The sequence below is a fragment of the Rhincodon typus genome, unplaced genomic scaffold (assembly GCF_021869965.1).
Source record: "Rhincodon typus isolate 14 unplaced genomic scaffold, sRhiTyp1.1 hic_rhity00001240, whole genome shotgun sequence".
Lineage (NCBI taxonomy): Eukaryota > Metazoa > Chordata > Chondrichthyes > Orectolobiformes > Rhincodontidae > Rhincodon > Rhincodon typus.
Window position 1 is genome coordinate 3701 of NW_025966878.1, and position 23446 is coordinate 27146.

Genomic DNA, 23446 nt, shown 5'->3' on the forward strand with positions numbered 1-23446 from the left:
AGACTCAAAAGTTTACAAATGTAAAAGACAAATATACACCATCCAGCACAGCACCACTTCCCTCAAAGTGGTGAGTCCTTGAAGTTAACCAGCCATAACTGGCAAATAACGATGACACATTGCAGAGACAGTGGAGTTGCAGATACATTCCCATACAAAAAAAACTGGCAAGGATTATATTCATCTTGTTCTTACAAGAAGCTCAAAACAGGTAATTTCTAGTTTCAGGGTCAAAGTAACTCAAGAATTAAACTAGCAGTGGCTATAGGTGCAAGGCCCAGTGACAACTGCCATCAAGAATAAAAAAATGTCCTGCCACTTGAAGAACCAATATTTTTTCAAGTACATTTAATGTCTAATTGCTGCAATAAGTCCACAAGTCAGAGTTCATTAATAGCTGATTGAACACCAACTTCAAACTACACATTCAAATAAAAAACAAGTCTACAGAGTAATTAGTGTAACACTAAAAAGTGTACGAAATTTGGCCTTCAACATCACTTTAACAAAGGTGAGGTATCTACAGTTTAAAATCAGTGTGACATTTGCAGTTCAGCCCGCCTATGTATCCTGCAAGGCAAAGGATAACCAGCTGATTGACGAAAATAGACCAGTGAAATGTCAATAGTTCAGGGAGCAATGGAATCAGTCCTACCTTCCAGACTTAGTCAGCACTATCACAGCTGCAGCACAGCACTTGAAAGAGGCCTCCACGGCACCAATGGCTGTTACTTCTGATGGATCTCGGGAGAGGGGTGCTAGGCGACGCAGCTCTTCAAATAGCTGCCTGTGGTACATGGCAGCCTCAGCCTCACGAGCAATCTGCAGATGCCACATAAAATAGCACCAGGGAAGGGAACATTCCAGTCAGTCACCACTACTACTGCTCCATTCATCCTGCCTACACCTTGTGCGCTTGGTTTCAGGCTACCTTCACCTACCTTCTAGCCAAGTTCAGCACAGTTGACGTGCTCCCTTAATTGGACATGGTAAAATACCTGGCAGTATAATAAAAGCCAACAATTTAGGTAGACCCCTTCTGGATCAATGAAAGGCACTTGGGTCAGTTCACACATTTAGTTCTTTTAACATTTCCTCAGTGCACGTGTGAAAACCAAATAAGAAATGTTTGGCTATGCAGCCGCCAGGCCACTTGAACAATCCAGCAGTCTGCAAGGAGAAATGGTTAATTCTAAACCTTCTGCACAGTAAGACTCCTTTGCTACTCTACCTGCCAGATTTGGTCAAGACTATAATACCAGCAGCAAGGCATTTAAAAGAGGCCTGCACAGCGCCAATGGCAGCAGTCTCCGTAGGGTCTATCGTAGGAGGCGCGAGATGGGAGAGCTCAGAATACATCTGTCGGTGATACATTGCAGCCTCTGCCTCACGAGCTATCTGTAGGCCACAAAATAAGACAGGGACAGAGAGAGATGCAAAAGAGTCAGCTATACGTGATTCATTAGTGAAAAGATAGACTTGGGTAGTTGTGCAACATTCATATGTCAGGAATACAAGGGAGTGAGAATAAAAACCCACTTGTATTTTATGCCTGCGGGGTAGGTGAAAACCAATTCAACTGATCAAATTCAGGGGACACTGCTCTCTCAAATCGACCTGAACCAAGCACGTGAAACTAACAATTTTAAATTTTGAATTGTAAAGCAAGTCAATCTGTACAGACTGACATTGGGTGGTGTTTTACTGTTATATGTAGATTGCACAACTGCCATTTAAACATGCCAGTGCTCCAGACCATGCAAAAGAACATGCAAATTTAGTACTCAATTGAAAAATTAGAATGCAAGGCAATTCACAGTAGCAAATGGCAAGGTTAGTCAGGCTACTACTGATTTATTGGAACTGGATGGTTCCTTAGACAGTTATGATTTTGGGATTAGAAGATGAAAGAGGAATAAAGGGGGAAAAAAATTAATACTGTGACGAACTCCACAGACATGCTGCTGAAACATCCTATTATGTCATTTTTCTTCAATGGATTTGATTTGCTCTGCTCCCATGAAGCCAAAAGATTTTATGAACAAAGATCTCAGGTCTTGTGGCAAAGACTTGCAAAAATAATTGCAGCTTGTTTCCACAAAGCTAGGCAAACAGCTCCCATATTGTGAACAACTTCCAGGCAAAGTTTCACATGGGAATTTTATTTTTTAAAAATTCAACAGAACCATGATCTCTTTGAATATATGTTCATTCTCGCTTTGTGAATGTTAGCGGTAAGGACAGGACAACTAATTTGGATCCAAATTGGCAGAGCAAAGAATTAGACTAAATGATTAGTTGTGAAGGTTGTAACTGGGTGATTGGCATGATCATGTTAAGACCAACTTTCAAAAACTCTAAAAGTGAAGGCATCCATTATAAAATTCTTACATTCCTGAAACTAACCTACAAGAAACACATTTAGTAAATGCCATCAGCATGGAGATAGACAACCAGATAATTTTCATTACATGGCACTGGAGCCAGGCAAAAATCATTCTTCCAGCAAATGCCAATTCTTTAAAGAACAGGGCAGATGCTCGTGTAGAGGCTGTTGCCCTGTTAGTGGTGCTTCATGCTCCCCACATCCAGTTACTAGTGAGCTCTGAACTGGAAGGAGAGCAATTTCACTTACCTTGCGAAAAGCTACAAACATGTCTACATTAGCAGAATGGCATCAACGCTATCTGCAACTGTTGGTGCCTACTTCAGCTGGCAATGGGCAGGTACCCATGATTTGAAAATTTCAGCTGGAACAGAGCCTTTGATCAAGCACAATTAGTGAACTCATGCTCTTGGCTCTAATTAAGGAACTGGGCCATGATGAACAGATAACTTTTGCAGTGACAGATTAGTACCAAGAAAGGGGAATTTAGAAATTGATGTATAATTGAATGTGCAAATGCACAGGAAGTTCCAAGCCATTAGCTTTACCAGTGAAAGAAAATGCTCGTGGTGAATACTGATGCATTTAAAATCTAGGTGGCATGGAGCAGAAGAGCCAAATAAAGTCAGCTTGAAGGCTTTTGCTGGTCACTACTGCTTCTTTGAAAGTTGGTGCACCACTCCATGGACCCATGGTAGCAGGAACTAAAATTTACAAACAATATCGCCTTTTTAGTTTACAGATTAGGTCAGGGTGGGGCTTACATACAGGTAAAATGCCAATTTTAAGTTCAAACTTTCATGCATCAAGACTCATGATAAAGCAATGTAACTCGCACATCTTCCAAATCCAAGCAAATGTTCTGTTCACCAGAATTACCAGGAGGTTGAAGATTTGTTGCTATTGCCTAAACCAGATCTGTGAACTTCTTGTAACTATGACTGGAGGCAAAATAAAATTGAGAAGCTGCATGACTGAAGGCAGGATTAGCAAGGCAAATCGTCAACTGTTAGGGCCCTACCAATAAGCCACAAAAATAAAAATCAGTCAACCAACAGCTTTGAAACGACTGATTACTGTATGACACCTTCACTTCAGGCAAATGGGGCAGAATTTTACATAGGTGACAGGGATCTCTTCTGCCAGCTGCCCAGAGAACAGTACGTCATGTCCTTTCAGAAAGGATTGTTGCATTAGGTGCCAATTAGGCACTTTATTAGGCAAACGATGGAGGTCCCAACCACAAATATTCAGCACCAATTGTAAAGCAGTGGCTGCTGCTACTAATGCAGCCAACTGGGAGCATGTATTGCCTACGGACCCGTGCCACAAGATAATGATAAGAAAGGGATCATATGGTGGGGAAATGAATGCACTAAATGCCTTTGAATAAGGGGCAAGCCATTTCTTTGAAAAATAATCAGACCTACATGACCACTCAAACTTAAAAGAATTCTGTCCTGTATAGGCAGACAACCAACCACTTTTTCCCCCAAATACACAGGGGTCACAGTCCAGTGGGACTTTTCTGTGGGTTGCGCTTGTTTACTAGCCTGAGCATTAGTTTGGGTCTGTGCCAAAAAGGTTAATTTTGCAAGCCAAAAATGAAGCACAAAAGGCTGCTGGAGCAGGTGGATCAGACAAAGGAGATTAGCTCACGTTTAAAAATAAAGAAAAATAAAATCAGGTTAATTACACATTAGACTGTCCCCACCTCAGTGAAAGAAAGCATGCCACAAGTAGCTTAAATGATAGCCAAATTAACTTCAGAATCATGTGCAAAATGGTACAAACTGCATAGCCAGTTCAACAAAATGCCTTTTTAAAACAATTGTCTACATTCAGTGTTTGGCCTCTTACTGGCTAAAAGCAATTTTCTTGCACTGTGGGGAGACAAAGATTAAAAGAATCCCTCCGTTTCAGGAGTGCAGCATTTTAGGCAAAGCTATTATAGGTTTGATAGAACATTGACTGCTGTACCTGGACATTTATAAATTCATAGAACAAAACTGAATGAGTTTAGTTTTCAACATAAGGAAATATAGAATTTGTCTCAGTTTTAAGCAAATTCCCAATTACTGCATGGATTAATTCATTAAACCACACCAATAGAAATTTAACATGTTTTGCTGCAAATGCTGCAATATCTGGGATCTTCAATCCAAAATCAGTAGATGGCAAGCTTAAACCTCAGGACAGTTACATTTTGCTTTATCCAGTTTGTATTGAGTATTGGGCTCTGTGGCAGACACAAATGCTTCAAATTTGAAGTTTGAACTTTAAATTTACAACTTTAATTGCAATAAAATTAAGACCACTGTAACAAGCTTCCCAGCTTCAATATTAATGAAATGATTAATAAATATTTATGACGACATCATGTTGTATCAAGCTTGCCTAAGTATTTAAGGTGGCATTTCTCTGCCAAAAGCATGCCAAAGCAAACCTTATCTTCAGTTCATCCTTGAATGCATCAAGTTTAAAAGTAATTTGGTGGATGAATGCTACATTAAAATCAAAGACTGAAATCACTTCAAACATTACAAATGAGACATCAAGGTGTACAGCTGGATGAACACAGCAGGCCAGGCAGCATCAGAGGAACAGGAAAGCTAACGTTCAGGTCGGGGCCCTTCTTCAGAAAAGAAGGGTCCAGACCCAAAACGTCAGCTTTCCTGCACCTCTGATGCTGCCTGGCCTGTTGTGTTTATCCAGTTCTACACCTTGATGTCTCAGACCCCAGCAATCGGCAGTTCCTACTATCTACAAATGAGACATGGTGTTTCAGTTAGCTAACAGTTAAATACAGTCATCTGAGAAACTCAAAACAGCTTTTGGAAACGAGCATGGCCATCACTGACATTAGTTGGAGATACAAGTAACTCAGTTGAAATGGAGAGAAGTTCAATTAAGGAAAACTGGACAATAAACTACTTTATTGGCTCTACTAGGATTAGCTAATCATTTTTCATTTGGAAAAAGTGTTTCACAGAAATCATTCTGTATTGGGAGCAATTACTACATCTCTGAAGGAATGATGCAACTTGCTCTTCAAATGATTTGGTTGAAAGTACAGTAGACAAGGTCAGAAATGCATCTTTTGACAATAGCGAGCAAACAGACTAACGTAAATGAAGGAAGGAAAATAAGGTTTACATCCAACAGTCATTGAACAGATAAACGTATGCCCACACACAGTTGGAGGCTGAGCATGCAGTTTTTCAAACTAGGACTTAGGTAGGAGTCTTGTGTCAATACATTTATTCCAGTGTTGGCCCTTGGTGCTTCTATATGCCATCAGTTTCCAGATTCTATGTAATAGGAAAAAACTTGGCTTTTATGTTGAGTGACAGACTTAGAAGAAAGCCATTGGTTTAAAAAGGACTGTGACCGCAATAAAGCAAGTGCGTTGTGGCTTACTGCTCAGGAGAAATAGAATCTACTGAGATATTCAATTAAAATAGAGATAGCAATTTGGTTTCAATGATAAACTAGGTGGTCAGTGGACCAAGGACATCAATAAAAGCTAAGCCAGCATGAAGAGGTTAATGGGAGGATTAAATTTTCAGATTATTAACCTACATAACAGGCTGCATGCCTTCAGCCAAATTCCAAATAAAGATTGACTTTTATATGTTTAAAAAGAAAAACATAGGTAGGGTCACACCACAGGAATGGCTCCCAATCAATGGGATCCTAGATCCCATGCTTTTATTTTCAGATGTTGTAAATTAAAGTATTTTACACGCTTCACCCCAAAATTACCCAATGATCTTATTTTCATGTCATCTGGGGGATGATGCAGGTGAGCATTATGCTGCTCATCATGATACATTGTGAACTGCATATTGTACAGGACTGATGAACCAGCTAGTCTGCTCCAGTCAATCATTCAATCATATTTGTATCCTGCAGAAGTGTCCACTGCATAGAAGGATTTCATTATTCAGAATCCAATACTCAAACATTGCTTAGCACATTTTAACACTGATTCCAGCAAGTCAGTAACTTTTTTTTTCAAAGCACTGCAAGGAAAGCAGATTCCACAAAACCAATTACATTCATCTGGGAAACAAGCAATTAGTAAGATAAAAAAAGTCAAATTGCTTTGAGATCTAAGATGATTCAACTAAATATCTAATAGCCCCAAAGCAGAAAACAAAACATTGGGTGCTACTATTCTTCTAATATGTAATGAAACAGCTCAACAGCCCAGAAAATGGAAGATTGCAATTATTATTGCAACATTAATATTGGTGCAAGGTCATCTTGCTATTATCGTATTTCCCCAAATTGTTTCCTGGTTCTTTGACAGGAAGTGGAAGTAGGAGTCTTACACCACATTCATCATTAGTTCCTGGAACAAATTCATACCTCTACTCGTGAGTACTAACAGCTTCCAAAATGAGTAGTTGCCACACCAATACTGTTCATTACCTACCAGATGCTGCATTTTTACAGCCTCAAGAGGGTAATCTCCTTTTGCAGTCTCTCCAGACAGCATGATACAGTCTGCACCATCTAATACAGCATTAGCTACATCACTGCCCTCAGCTCGAGTGGGTCTGGGTTTCTTGATCATGCTTTCCAACATCTGAAAAGGGAGGCAAAGCCAGAAAGAATTTAAGATCCATTCTACAAACATGTTAAAAAGGTCCACCTCGCTATTATACAATTGCTGCAGGTCGGAAATCACTAATCATGAACAGACAAGTATGTTAACAGAATCTGCAATGCTAAAATCTGAATCTGAAGACAAGTGAAATTCTAAAGCACATAGATCTTGTATACTAGTGAATAGAGACATGCTGCCAAAGATTTGAGTTTGCACTCATCAGGACTAATACAAGAATGCCAAACTTCAGACTATCAAATTCTCTGCAGGAGCCTTGGGTGCTGATTACATAAACAGTTGCAATTTTTTGAAATTTAGCATTTGTCTTGTGTTTCGGCAACACTTACATAGCATTCCAAGTTACAACACGTCTGAGAAAAAAAATTTAATAATAAAATTTCACTTCCACTTCAATTCAGATATTACTGAGGATCTTTTGCATTCCCTAATCCAGAACAATAGGAACAAATACCTGCAATTTAAGCTTTTTTTGCAAGCATAAATGGATAGCAATTAGTCTGCTCAAGTCTGCGAGAGAGGCCAGCTTCATGTATATTTTAAGGACATTAATTTCAGGCATCAGTTTATACATTTTAATAAACTGTGGTCCCAAGAAAGTATTCTATGACAAACTTCACCCAGCAGGCAGGTTCTTATTAACCACAATACTGTTTGAGGAAAAACTACAAACCTGAGTAGCACAGATGACAGGTTTGCCAGCTTTGTTACAGCGCCCAATCATCATCTTCTGAGCAAGAAAAACTTTCTCGCCGGGAATTTCAATACCCAGGTCACCACGAGCAACCATAATACCATCACTAGCTTCCAGAACCTCATCAAATCTAAAGTGGAGAAATAGCCACTTGAGAAGCTAATCACAATGGTCATGGTTTTCAGTTCAGATTAAGCAAATGGCAATATAAGAGAGCCATTGCTGAACCAGACTAATTAACGGACATCTATTTAATTCTATGGTTACAGAAAAACTACTATTGGTCAATTAGTGTTCACCTCTTTAAATATCTAGAGCCAGAAGACAAACTTTTCAAATCAGAATACATCAAATTAACATTACTATTCCCCAGGAGATATATATCTTAAACTGTAAGGCAATCTTTCCAACTTGGTTTTATATGCCATAAAACCAACTGGGGGGTTAAACATGGGAAAAACATACAAAGTTCGCATACTTGGAATTTCCAATGACATTATGGTACTTATTCCATTGCACTAATTAGATAATTGCCTCAAGATCATTAGTAGCCACTCACCGACGAACTCCCTCATGGTTCTCAATTTTGCTAATAATTTTGATGTGCTTTCCTTTTTCACCCAGCACTTCCCGGACAGCATGGACATCAGAAGCCTTGCGTATGAATGAGGCAAATACCATGTCTACACCCTGCTCCACGCCAAATTTCAAATCAGAGATATCTTTCTCAGACACTGCTGGAAGGTCAACAGCTGCTCCAGGCAAGTTTACACCTTTCTTACTACCCAGGAAACCTCCATTCTCAATCTCAGTGTCACAATAGTCTGCTCCTGTAATTAAAATAGGCAAGTAGTCAGGTTGTAAATAGTGAAAGAGAAATCTGTAAACCAAAGCACCTCGGCTCTTGTGAACATATGCATAGCCAGTGTCCCTACGGCTGAGCCAGGAGGCCCAGGTTTGAGTCCCACCTGCTCCAGAACTCAGATAACATATCTTAACAATTGATTAGAAAATAGCCAAAAGCCAAAGGACACTTATTTTGGTCACAGGAAATGTAACTGAATACAGATCACATCAAGGAAGCAGAGGGAAGAATGATTGTTCTGACCACATACAAAACATGTTATTGATCAATTCACATTGGTCTAAAGATTCCTTGACAGATTACAATGCATAAATGTAGCAAAATGACGTTTTTGTTTGCCACATGCACTATGAATTTCATACTAAAAGGGTGGAAACATTTTACCCTGCACAGGGCATTAGAATGTGTTACCAGGAAGCATTCACCAATTTCTCAAAAAAAAAGTCACTTTAAGGATATCAAACTGAAACAATTTGTTTAATCAGCACCTGGTCCAGTAAAAGACAAGTGTGCAATACAAAGCACAACTGTATTCTTAAGGGTTTGCTTTTGTGGGATGGGCTTGGAGAAGGAGTAGACAGGTGATATCACTGGACTAGTAATTCATAGATACAGACAACAGGAGGCGGCAGCCATTCAGCCCTTCCACTGTCATTCATTATGATCATTGATCTAAATACCCTGGTCCCACTTGCCCTCCATATCCTTTGATCCCTTGAATAAAAAGTCCAGGTTAATGCTGAGGACATGGGTTCAATTCCTGCCATAACAGCTGATGAGTTTTAAACTCAATTAACAAATCTAACAAAGCTTATTTTAAAGAAAGTGACAATGAAACCAATGACTTCTAGGATTATTCAATCATCTCCTTTAGTTAACGAAACGGTCATCTTTACCTAGTCTGGCTGACATGGAACTCCAAACATGGCTAGACTCTTAGCTGCCCTGAAAGACCTCAGCAAGCCACTCACTTTAAGGACAAAACAAATGTTGGTCTTGCCAGTGATGCTCACATCCTATAAAATCAAAACACCTTGCTGTTTGATACTGGACATTCATGCAGTAAAGGGACCAAACTGGGGGAGGTAAAAAACAGTATTTCAAATCTGGTTTTGAAGAGGAAAATAATGCACTAAATGACTGACCCGGAGCTATCTCCGTATATGAAAGGGACATATGTTTGGCATAAAGCAAACCAGCTTGACAAATGGCTGAAGTAGTCAGAATACATGCTCATACAACACTAACCTTTGTCCAGCACGCGGAGAGCAATCAAACCATCGTCCACGTAGATTTTGCTACCCTTTTCAACCACTTTAGTCAGATTCTTGTAATCTAACCACAAGGTATTTTCATCACATTTTTCTTTGTATGCATCATCCAAAGTGATTTTAAGCTTAGCTCCTTTTTTCAGTTCAACCTCAGCCGTGCCACTCTAGTAAAAGTGAATAGATAATAAGCTTTAATAATACCAATAACCCTTTATAACAGACAGACATGACATATTAGAGAACTCAGATAGCAAGAACTGCAGATGCTGGAGTCAGATAACAGTGCACAGCTGGAGGAACACAGCAGACCAGGCAACAAAGGTGCAATGTTTCTGCTCCTCTGATGCTGCCTGGCCTGCTGTGTTCCTCCAGCTCCACACATTAAAAACTACTGTCTGGGTTAAGAAAGAGGTGCAGCACAGCAAAAGACAACAGTCCATTTTGGCTTGAATTAACTTTCTGATATCATACACAAATCAGATGTATTACGTTTATGTACAAAATGGGATGGGATGAAACCGACATCTGGAAGCTTCTCACAAAAGCTGCTCTTCTGTGAGTAATTTGACAAAATTTACTTCAAAAAAATGTCAATTTGCAAATAAATTGGGCAACTACTGAAATGACTGTCCCATTTCCAAAAACCCATGCTAAGAAGTTCTTTGCTGTTCCTAACAAAATTCCAAAATGGTTCAGGCACCAGAAATTTGCATACATTCAAAACATTTGAGAAATGCCATAGCAAATGCACGTTTTAGTTGCAACAATACTTCTAAATCACATCACAGCTCTCCAGTTGAAACAGTGCATCTTACAAAGTACACAAGTTCATACAGTAATGCACATCTACAGTGAAGTGTTTATGAACAGTTTGCGACTGCACTTTAAGATGCAGTTTAAACTGGAGAGTTATGCCAATTGCAAGTGTTTTAAATCAACTGCAGCATTATTTGGCTCAAAAGGGTGTTACACACAAAATGAAATTCTATGCAAACAATTTGACAAAATTTGAATTCATACAAGCTGCGCTCCATAAAATGGAGCGGCCCAAATACATAGTTGTCCTTTTTCCAACGAAAGCACTAACAGACAAATCAAGCAGCTCTCCTTTGATTTGTCTGTTTTAGTACCAGATCAACCAACTGATGATCAAAAGCAGTATAATAATCAATTTCACGATGCCACTTAGTCCCCGCTGCTCAGGAGAATACTGTTCCCCCTACATATTTCATTTTAAGTAGCACTGGATTGAGCTGAGGTAAAGTATTTCACAAAAGTACATACTCCTTTAATAAGTCCAGTGCGGATTTCAGGTCCTTTTGTGTCCAGAGCAACAGCAATTGGTCTGTAACTGATGGGATTCCCAGCAAAACTCTCTGTAGCTTCACGGACATTCTTGATGGTCTCTGCATGGTACTGCAAATAAGAAATAATTTAAACATTCCGTCAATATTACTGTTTAATGTGCCTCATGAAAGTATTTGGTTAATGTTTGAATATCTTAACTACTTGACAAGTCTGTATGTCGTTCATATCTAATTAAGACAGAATCCAAAATGAAAAAGCAGTTTTCCTGAGACTGCCTTTGCAACTGGCATGCAGGCTGGCTTTCAAGAACATCTTTCATATAAGAAATTTAGTAATTGCTGAATAACTTGAGCAGGTAAGAAGCCAGAGTCAAAAAGGAAGAAACAACTTGATTGCATGCTTCTCCAACACAGTAGAGAAGCACTTCCCCATCCTGACATTACCAGGTATCAACGATTACCATGGCAAATGACACGTTTCAAAACTTAACACACTCCCTACAATGCACAAGGACAATGGAATCTAATTTGTAGCTGCAGTCTCAGTTACCTAAGCACCCCAACCTTCCCAACCCTTCACTATGCCTCAAAGACGAGGACCGAAAGAGGACACTTCAAATATTCAGAGTGTTCTTGTATCGCAATTTGAATTAGATTGGCTTAACAATGAATGCTGGAATGTGACCCAGTAACTCATTTAGGCAAACCCAACTTTTAAACCATCACAGAGATAGCAAGATTGCAGATACTGGAGTCAGAAACAACACAGTATGGAGCTGGAGAAACACAGCAGGCCAGCCAGCATCAGAAGAGCTCCCTGGCCTGCTGTGTTCCTCCAGCTCCATACTCTTGATGTCATTCAAACTAAAGTACAGTCATTTAGAAAACAGTGCAAGCAACAATAGGAAGTCTTATATAGGAAGTCGTTAGTAATATTTGTCTAGCAACATTTTAGACCATAGCATAGTACTGCACAGGAATAGGCCCTTTGGCTCACAATATCTGTGCTGACCTTGATGCCATTCTAATCTAACCCCATCTATCTGCTCATGGTCCATATTCTCCTCTACTGTGCCAGTTTAACTGTATAAACGCCTCAAACATTGCTATCATATCTGCTTCTACCTCCTGCCCTGGCAACACGTTCAGGTACCTACCATCCTCAAAATTAAAACTGCCTCATCTTATCTTTAAACTTTGCCCCCTTGAATTTGAATTTTCCAATATGGGAGAAAGACTGACTATCCACACTAATTTTATATATTTCTATCAGGTTGCCCCTCAGCCTCCAATGCTCTAGCAAAAACAGTCCAAGTTTTCCAAATCCTTATAGCTAACAGACTTCAATCCAGGCAACATCCTGGTAAACTTCTTTTGCACCTTCTCCAAAGCCTGCAAATCCTTTCTGTAGTGTGGTGACCAGACTGCACACCATACACAGAACACAGCTTAAAATTTTGCATGGCTGCAACATGACTTCCCAACTATTATACTCGATGCCCCAACTGAAGGCAAGCATGTCATAAGTTTTCTTTACAATCTTATCCACTTGTTATTTAGTACATTTTTGAAGGAAATATGAAAACAAATTAGTGACCACAGTGCAAACTTGGATCTCTTCAATCAGCTAATTATAACATTCATTGTCAGTTAAAGCATGCAAAAACTGTTTTCTACAGATATTTCAATTGCTGTTTTAACTCCTCCCATGACAGAACAACAAGTACACTCACACTGTAGAGAGCAGAGACTTCAATTTTCAGGGAACTAACATTCCTAAACATTAGGCAAGATAATTCGACTATTCAATCACTAGTAGCTTTATAGCACCAAGCATTTTATCAATTATTTCATCCGAGAAATATATTTAACCTGAAAACCATGAAGTTATGCAAGTTTTGGTGAATTTTAGGCCATTAAACCTTTAAAGCAATGGAAGCCCAATAGCTGATCAACCTTACCAGGCAATTTCTGGCTGAATTAGCAACAACTCTTGCTTCATTTCTAGACAGGGTCAGGGTTTAGTAGAGCCTTGCAGTGCCTGTAAGCTGTAGAGCAAATTTGAATTGCTTTAAAAACACTGTCACCACCAATTTGATTTGCTTCCGGCCAGTAAGACTTCAATATTAAAGCACTCACCCACAGAAAGGAAGCACAGATTATGGACTTGTCTAATGATTTTGGAAGGGATTTCTGGACACCAACATTTTGTTCATCCAGCAACTGATCAGTTTGGCTACATTGCTGATCCATTAAAGGGGTATAACAAAGCAAATTTTCCTACTTCAACTGTCAGAAATTAGCCCTCTCAGAAAACCAAGTTGCCCCCAATTATAGTCTTGCATATGAAGCTAAGCTATTCTGAGGCATAGCCAATGATATTAACAAAAGTCTACTCCCAATTGCCAAGATATGACAAGTTTGAAGATCATGGGACAGCTAGTTTTGCTGGGAAGCTCCGCACAATTAGTCAATCACAAACATTTTCAACCTATACTTGCAGGAAGAGAATCTAGCCAGCTCAGAGAACCACTAGAGGACATTACCCAAACAAACAAGATGACAGTGCATAAAGATATTTTAGATTAGCATTCAAAGCATGTCTTTTCAATTCCATAAGAGCTCTATCACTTATGTTATGCATGGGTAGGACTTGGAAAATAATCTTCAGAAAGAGCAATGGAATCTCATGTTAACCGTGGACAAGCGAATAAAGCTAAAGCAATCACACTGTTCAGAGATAGTAGGAACTGCAGATGCTGGAGAATCTGAGATAACAAGGTGTAGAGCTGGATGAACAGCAGGCCAAGCAGCACCAGAGGAGCAAGAAAGCTGATGTTTCGGGTCTAGACCCTTCTTCACCCAAAACTTCAGCTTTCTTGCTCCTCTGACGCTGCTTGGCCTGCTGTGTTCATCCAGTTCTACGCTATTCAGAGTATTGCCTAAGGAGACTCCATCCATTGTCTTCCCCAAAATTAAAACAGCATACTTGACCTCAGTGAGAGATCTAGTTTTTCAGCAGATATCCCTCACTTACACTGGCTGCATTCAAGTTACCTTAGAAAACTGGGAAGTAACCAACAAATTGCTGGAAAAAACTCAGGTCTGGCAGCTTCTGTGGAGAGAAAAAGCAGAATGTTCCAGGTCCACTACAAACCCACCGACTCCCACAGTTGCCTTGACTATACATCCTCACACCCTGCTTCCTGCTAAGAGTATTCCATTCTCCCAGTTCCTCCCTCTCACGTGTTCCCACAACACCAATTTCAGCAAGGAAGCTTCCAAAATGACCTTCCACAGCTGAAGACTTTCAACCACCCTGGTTGGCAGGGCCCATCTACTGCACTTCAGTTCTCACCCCCTCTCTTCTCTCCCACAGCAGCAATAAGGTCTCCCTCATCCTCCTCTACCATCCCACCAACAATCCACATCCAAAAGAAGCCATTTCCACCAGCACATTCCCCTCTGCTTCCCTGTCAGCCTTCCATAGGGACTGTTCCCTCCAGGATACCTTGGTCCATTCCTCCTCCACTCCCAACACCACCCCACAACATCGCAGAAGGTATTATATCTGCTGGCTTGCTTCCTCCCTCCTTACTAACCAGGGACCCCAGACACACTTTCCAGGTGAAGCAACGCTTTACCTGCGCTTCACTCAACCTAGTCTACTGTATTTGCCATTCAGTGTGGTAGCCTCTACAGTGGAGATGGGATGCGGATTTGGTAACCACTTTGCAGAACACTTGCATTCTGTCTGCAAGAGTGACCGTGAGCTTCCAGTGCCCTCTCACTAACACACAACGTTCCCCGGCCAACGTGTTTCTTGGGCTTGCTGCAGTGCTCCAGCAAAGCTCAACACAAGCTGGAAAAACAGCACCTCATTTTGTACTTGGGAACCGCAACCTTGAGGACTCAATATCAAGTTCAACAATTTTAGGTCTCGAGTAACTTCTCCCATGTCCTTACACCAATCCCCACACACCAGGCCTCATCACATGAGCTGCTACCACTAACAACCCATTGTCAATCACTAATGCTCCCCACTGGCAGCCACTCCTTCTCAGGCTGACCTTTATCCATTCCTTTTTCTGCCCAACTGTTTTCTCCTCTCTCTGGGCTGCATCTCCAACTATCATTTACTTCTCCCCCCTTCTCTCACCCCATCTTTAGCATATATTCCAACTTCTTCCTAGCTAAAATCAGTTCTGAAGAAACGTTCCTGGAGCAAAACATTAACTCTGCTTTCTCTCCATAGATGCTGGTAGACCTGAGTTTTTCCAGCAATTTCCGATTTCCAACTTTTAGTTTTTTTGGGGCAAGAACTTCATTAGGCCAAATGTTATTAATTTCCACACCATATTTGCCTTGTTTCCATCTTATGCAATAATATCATAATAACCAGGACCATTAGGGACATCTGCTATTTGAAACAAATGGAATAAGTGACCTTTTGGCCTCCTAGGCCTGTGCTTCCTCCTGAATGCAGACAGTAATTAGTTACAAAGCACAGTCAGAGGTCCTATAAATAGGCAAGTTGATCAATGGAACATATTCCATTTCATTTGACCTCTACTATACAGAGATGCACACCAGGTGACACCACCTAGTCTCAACTGCTGAGAAAGTCTAGCAGACGGACAGCTGGGCACTCAAACCAGCCCTGCATTTGATAGGGTAATGTGAAACCCTGATCAGAGATAACCCCAAAACTAAAATTACACTTATGGTCTGAACTGCCATTCAGCAGCTCATATTACAGCACCAACTGATTTATTACAATGACTGTTCCAAATCTAGCAGAGCGGTTAAAGGTGGTTAGGCAAGTTGCCACTTGAATATTTACACAAAACTTGAATATTCACTGCCTCAGTCAAAAATTGTGTGTTAGCCACTTTTCAAATCATAAATACAGAAAAACACTGAAAACTGGAAATTAGATAAAAACAAAAAACCTGCAATCGAGGTCAGGACTATCATTGGAGAAATAGTGCTCATGTTCCAGACAGATAAGACTTCCCAGATGAAAGGTCACCCCTGCCTGAAATATTAAGTGTTTTTGCTCAGATGCGCCTGACCTGCTGAGCATTTCCAACATTTTCGGTATCAAGAAAACAAAACTTAACACTGCAAAAGTTCACACATTGCAGTGAATTCATATATAAAATCCCATGAACTGGTGTCGCAGCTCCTCAACCAAAGGGCATGGAAGAAAGCTTGATAAAGTTGGAAGCACTGTGATGTATACAAAGAATAATTTAAACCATGTCTTCATTGAAATAGCAGCCACTATGATCAAGTTTAAAATCTTCTATTATAAGTATTGCTGCAGGCAAATTATCAATACACAGTATTGTTTGCAAGTAGCAATGTCAGAATTTCTCTATTACCACCTCTGGAGGTATTTGATCTACCCAACAGTATAAAAAGAAAACTCATCATCTTAGCACCACTGCACAATGTTGAATGCAATACTGGCCATCATTTTTCTTCAAAAAAAAAAAAAAAAAACTTGTTCAACATGTTGAAATAAGTAAAGAAAGCTTGGCTTAAACAGACAAACCTTTAATGTTGAAAAAAATGTGCAATTTTTCAATGTTAAACAAGATATTTATTAGAAGCCGAGAAATGCCGAAAACAGCAATTTCACGGACTTTTACTCCAGGGCAACTGCTGACTAGCCAGAAAACACCCACCGCAATCACCTGTAAATATGTGGAATTGCCTCAGGGAAAGAAACAAATTATAATTTCAGGCAAGGCACAATGGCATGATTCTCTTTGCAAAAAGCAAACTCTGAGCCTAACTCCTAACAGTAATCCTTCAGCACCTGGTTAACAGCCCTTTTTTAAAATCATTACTTACCCGTGGAAAGACAACATTATAAAACAAATGCTTGCCTGATGTCTACATGTTAAAAGGAAACATTCAAAAACAGTGAACCCTGTTTTCATTCCACGATCCTACGCAAGAGCAACAGACTCCTCTATTCAAATGGTCACTGTAATTGAACCAATCAGCTGTATAGCAGAATCAAAGCAGCAGCTTCTAACTAACTTGCATGGCTTAGCACTGCACTAAGCAGCTTGACAGTGTTCCAGCTTAAAGTACAACAAAGTAATACCTCATGTGTTCCATGTGAGAAATTCATCCGTGCCACATTCATCCCAGCTTTTATCATCTCCTTCAGCATTCCCACAGATCTGGAAGCAGGTCCTGGAATTAACAAGCATAATTACATCAGTTCCTTTCGAGTTGATTACTATTATTTTACTTGTCTCATTAGAAACACAGATACAACTAGATACTGGAATTCTAAAGTAAAGTAAATGTAGAAGTTTATGCCTAATCTTCTTGGGAATGTGATACATCAGAGCAGCTTTGGAATCCAAGAAAGAAAAATGGGTGCAACAATCAGGGAAGTACATGATCAAAACAGAGGAATGGATCAGATGGAAACCAAGTGTAATACTTTAAAGAAAAGCATTTTCTAGTTATGCTCCAGAACAGCAAGAGACAAGCACTAGAATTTTATGCTCAAGCCAAGTACGTTAAGTAATCAGCACAAACTAAAGAAGGCTTCAAGTTAGTGTTGAAGGAATAACACTTTCTGATCAGCAAACACAGTAATACAATGTAATTAAATGGAAGCTTCAGTAGGCAAAGAGGCACATCTCACGCAATGTCATGAATACCTGATGATACAAAGCGTTGCAGCATCAGCATCTCAAAGCAACAAAATCAATTTGCAAAATGCAAAGATCTGAACGAACTTCACAGTAACGATCTTTCACATGAGGATGCATTTGTGACTTGTGCAATACTCACCAATGGTACATACAATGCCAGTGTTGCGTGCAATTGTTGCTTCGGAGTCAATATCTAGCAGACACAAGTGCTCCAGGAAAGTGTCAGCCATGGCAGCACTCAGCTGCTGGCGCTGAACAAAGGATGTACCCATTTCGTGCATAACGTCTTTCGTGGTTGGCATAGCTGTTGATTCTATCCTGATATGGAGAGAATATATACAACATTTAGTCTATAAAGTGCATACCCAATAATATCTTCCTTAGATTTGATATCAACTTTTATACTCCGCAACGTTGAGACATTACTTTCAGACACTTTTCTCCACTGTGACCCCAGTTAGAGGCTAAAAGGTTGTCAGGGCCTCAGAATTCAGACTGAAGTAGGCAGAAACCTATGAAAACAGGGGTTCTGGGGTGTATAAATGGGGCAAAACACCCAAGACCTGGGTTGGAAAGGGAATAAGAGATAGAACTACACAGTGCCTATTGTTGCCTGAGCTTGTGACCCAAAAGTGCCAGCTCCTACCTCCATTTGGGGTCCTGACCCCACTTTGGAACGCCTTACCATGGGACTTCTATCCACCTAAAGATAGCACATGTAAATGCAAAAATGCAGAAGTCTCGTTTGCAAGATTAAAAATACAAGGAAGAGATTTTAAGGTGCTCAATGCATCAATAGTCAATGTTAGCTTCAACTAAGATCAACAACCATGTACCACATTGTTTAAACCAACAGCACTCCAGATATTTTCTAATCAGCCTGTTCAGATATAGTGACAAACCTGTCTGCTGCATGGAAATTGCAGAGCCATACGCAAATGCTATCTCAAAAGTACTGCATTGTTTGCATACTGACCTTCAGATTCAAAGATTCTAAGATTCCAGGCCTAACCAGCTGAAGTGAAACCGAAGATCTGTGATGTAGGTAGGAAGTGAACCTGATATTCAAGACCACTTTTTCTTTCCCAACTATCAAATCACCAGATTATTCAGATAAATCACATGGCTGCTGCACTGAAAGGGTGAAATCACTACACATGAATGACACAGCAGAGATTACTATACAATGACCTCAAGAAATTCAGCAAGGGCAAACTGGATTGCTCCTGGATCTGCAGAATCATGCTTCAATAGGCAACTGTACTACAAACACATTGAAAAGATCAAGTTTACTAGAAGTTTGTTAATGCATCATATTCTCTGTTGAAAATATTAAGACTTAAGCGCACATCTGACTGAAACGAAGACAACAATTATAAGCATAAAGGTCACAGGAGATCTACAATGCACTGGAATCATTAAGCAGCTAACTTGTGTAAAAGCTGCACTTATAGGATAATCTTTACCAAGGACACACTGACTTCTTATATCACCATGACTTGCTTAAACAAAGGACATTATTGCTTTAATTAGTTAGCAATGCAAATTGATGACCAAGTCTAGCTACTTCCTGAAGTCAAAACTTAAGTTCCTATCTCTGCCTTGCATCGATTGTTGGCACTCAGTCAAGCTTATACGAAGGATATGATTCACAAACAGTAGAATAAATCAAATAGCCAAAAGTAAATTGGAGGAAAAGTCCAGTAACGTGCATTCACAGGAAATTTTTAATACGATGGATGACTCATTTCAACTAAATAAATGGAAAGCAAGGAAGGAGAAAATCAGAGTTAGCCAAAACTTTGAAACAAAGGGATTTGGGGAAAGAATTCAGACAGGAGGATTCAAATTGATAGGAAGCAGATACAAATAATTGTTGGGCTTTTGTTATGTAGTGTTAGTATCATTTATCATGTCCTACCTCTCTAGAGATGTCTCAATGTTTGAGTAAGTTGATTAGACAAAGATCTACAAATAATTGGTGACTAGGAGGAATAGGAAAAAGTCAGAGGGAAAATACACAGGCCAGGATTTGGTCACATTAGGCTGAAATGGGATGGTGAGAATGGAATGAAAGATAAACCCAAAGATATGTAGACCGAGTCCATTAAGGGATTTTTTCAGAGAGGATTTTTGATTGAGGTATAGAATTTGGAGCAACTTGTAGGTCAGCAAAAGCAAGGGTGATGGGAAAGTGGAATAGGACGTGGGCAGGGTTCTGAACAGGAAGCACACAAGCAGTCAGCTCTGGAGGCAAAGACACAGGTCATCCTCAGTAGAGATCAGGTCAGACAAGAGCAGCTCGTTTTTGCGAAAAGATGCAAAGCATCCATTTCAGCAGGGATGAATAGAATTCAAGGTTGCAAAGGAGAACTCAGCAAGGCTTTGGACAGAGGCAGATAAAGAGCAAAGCGAGGGGAACTGAAGGTAACAACTTTGGCCTTTCCCAGGGCTGAACTGGCAAGCTGCAAAGCTCAACAAACGTACACTCTTAACAGAGCACTACAGCTCCTGAATTCAAACACAAAAGTTAGATATGAAACCAAAAAAACAGGAAGCTGAATCTACACAGGACAGAAAATAGTTCCACTTGTTCATTATTTTATCATTTACACAGCTTCAGATTTGCTCTATGGATTTCCTGATTGAGTGACACCAAAGGTGGAGACACTACATTTCCTTTAATGAGAATCTGTTAAGTATCCTTCCCCTAATAAAGATTCCAAGTAATACCCCCATGTTGAATCATGTCCACAACAAAGACCAAAGTATTTCTGCTGCAAAGACTTCATGTCAACTGCTTTACTTTGTTTAGAAAAATGCATTCTGGTTTACTTTGATTCCAATTTACAATGGCTAAGAGAGAAGGTTCTGATCAAAATGTGTGCCCTCCCCCATTATGATTAGAGAATCGATTTAGATGAGATCAAAATTCCCTAGTAGGAGGTAGTCATTCCTAAGGTAAACAAGAATATAAGATTAAGGGACCTTTAAAGATGTGAGAAGGTCTGCACTCAATCTCAGGGTCATACAGTAGCAATCACCTATACTAGATCTGTAAGCAAATTATTAGTGTTACAACATGGAATATTTCACTGATGTTAATGCAAGACTCATCCCTGAAATTGTTTCTATTAGCAAGCACGGATTAACCAGATAAGGGATAACAAGCTATGATTTTGTGGAGCTGATGGGAATTGTAGTCCTCTTCACAGGGAAAATAGGTAAACGGCCCAAAAACATTCTGTGTGGCTTCTGTCACTGCAAGCATTAATGTAAAACCAATTTGGTTAAAAATTTTTGATCAAAAAAGCTTTGGGGGATTGGGGAAGGGGAGGGGAGGGAAGAGATTGAGGGGGAGGAGATGGGAGGCAAGGGAGGAGTGAGGACAGATGGCAAAGATGACAAAATTGAAACTGGACTACCAAGGCTCTGAGTTTTGACCAATAAAGGCGATTCCCAATATAGAACGCCACACAGGAATACAGCAATGACAAGTTTGGACCAAGCACCGTTGAAAATGCACAGTAGCATGGAGCTGAAGTGTTTATGCTCCTCTCTCTTCAACTGAGGAGTATTGCTTCCAGCATCCCGGGTATTTTGCTTCTATTACAACATTCGATTCAAAATTAGAAATCAAGGAAAATAGAGCCTGCAAGAAAATAGAACTTTCACAGCAAAAAAAAGGCAAGAAAAGAGATTGGAGATGCGCTGTCTGCAGCAATAATCTGGGCGCTACTGCAGTCACGTCCCAATGGCGCTGAGTGTACGTGCGGTCTGCCTCGCATCCACTGACTCAGAAAAGTAGGGTAGAAAAAAAATGTGAAAAAAATTCCATACATGAGTAAGGGAGAAGACGGTTAATCTATTCCGAAAAATTGCTCAAAAAAAGTGAAAACTCGAAACCGCAAATGACGCACCCAAGAATATTCATTCTAGTTGGTAACATGGGATTGGCTTTAGAGATGAGCATTAAACCGAACCGCTTCTCCTAACCCAATCAAACGGAACTGATATCAGGGTGGGGGTTCACCAGAACGTGTAGAGTTGACCGCATGGTATGAGGAGTACAAGCCTTCCGATTTCATTTTCAAAATAAAGTAGCGTTTACTAGAACTCCTGACTTTCTTCCCCAACCTCCCCGCCGCCAAAAAACGCATCGAGCAGCAACCTGCACCGATCCCGTGCTCGGTCCCAGGTCAGAACAGAACACCTGGAAACTCCAGAAAAATGAACTTCATCTAGACTACGCCACATTGTTAACTCCCTCTGCCGGCTAACATGATACCTTCAGAAAGACGCAACACGAAATTCAATTCCAAGTCATTTTTAAATGAAAATTGCATACAGCTAGCTGGGAAAGATATACTTCAGAATAGACACGATTTGCCAGGAACATGTCGTGTAACCTTTAACAAAATTGTGGAGGCATGTTCAATCGTACCTTTCAAACGGGGAACTGGATATGCACCTTTAGAGAAATACGTGGCATGGGAAAGGGATTTGCTGATTTATTGCAGACCTATGCTGCAGCATGAATAATCTATGCTAAACTAAGGCTCAGCCTGCGGCACTTTTCTGTTTAGTAGTAGCGCAGGTTTCTTTCCCATTTTACATAAAGTGGCTGCTTTAGGCGATCAAAAACTCCTCGCTGCTTTATTAAAAGTGCAGGAGAGTCACCAGACATTTGAAGATTAAAACATCTCCGTGGTAAATGGAGTCACCAAGGACGAATGTCTTGCCACGAGTGCCTGGTATCACATTGCTGTAAGAATCATTACAGCCTCCTTCAGCCAAGGATAGATCACGCAAAGTACTCCAGTTACCGGGGAGTAAAATTAGTTCAAGTACCATTCTAACAAACCTAAAATGTTAGGAACGAACTAGTCACAATAGAAACGAGAAGTGGGAGAAACGCAGCTCCAATTTAAAACAAAAATCTGAATACAAAAACGATTTTAAGTGAATAAAAAGGGCTCACAACTACATATGTAAAAAAAAACATGAACAATGCATCTACTGCAAATGCATAGAGAATTAAACAAACCCACTTTCTCCTTTTCATCGGAGGATGGAACAAATGGTTCAAAACCCGTCAGGAAGAAGAGAAGGAGAACAAAAAAAGCATTATCCAAAATTAACATTTAGAGCCCTTTCTAATTTCAGATTTTAATCTGGGCGGTAGAACGCCTACGTGCAAACATCGTGCCGCATGATTAGTAGCGGCGAGGGAAAAAATCGACCTTCAGAGGGTAAGGAGGGCACCTTTAAGGCGGGGGGTGAGAGGGAGAAGAAAGAAAAGTGATTTCAGATGAGCAAAGAATGGAGCTAGAGGCAATTTTAACGGGTGGGGATGGCGAAACAAGGAGCTCAAGGCAATTATAAGGTGAAAAGGAGAGAAGGGACGCAGCGCAACTTTAAGGGGGAGGGGGTGATGAAAGGATGAGCTCAGGGCAACATTACATGGGGGAGGGTGAAGAGAGAAGAAATTTTAAGGAGACGGTGACGAGCTCAGCTATTTTAAACAGATGGGGGTGATGAAAAGGGACTCAGGATCATGTTAAAATGGGAGATGACGAAGACAGGGGGCTCAGCGTCATTTTA

General features: G+C 40.2%; 1 protein-coding gene across 1 annotated transcript in view; it reads right to left on the reverse strand.

Moving 5' to 3' along the window:
- Positions 1-631: 631 nt before the first annotated feature.
- LOC109918095 (pyruvate kinase M1/2) overlaps positions 632-23446 on the reverse strand; it is a 23619-nt gene continuing 804 nt past the window's right edge. The window contains exons 2-9 of the mRNA XM_048592449.1: positions 17982-18160; positions 17278-17369; positions 11134-11265; positions 9827-10013; positions 8273-8543; positions 7693-7843; positions 6828-6980; positions 632-822 (exon numbers count right to left, since the gene is read on the reverse strand). Coding sequence (XP_048448406.1) covers positions 652-822; positions 6828-6980; positions 7693-7843; positions 8273-8543; positions 9827-10013; positions 11134-11265; positions 17278-17369; positions 17982-18144 — 1320 coding nt within the window. The 5' untranslated portion in view covers positions 18145-18160 and the 3' untranslated portion in view covers positions 632-651. The remainder of the gene's footprint in view (positions 823-6827; positions 6981-7692; positions 7844-8272; positions 8544-9826; positions 10014-11133; positions 11266-17277; positions 17370-17981; positions 18161-23446) is intronic.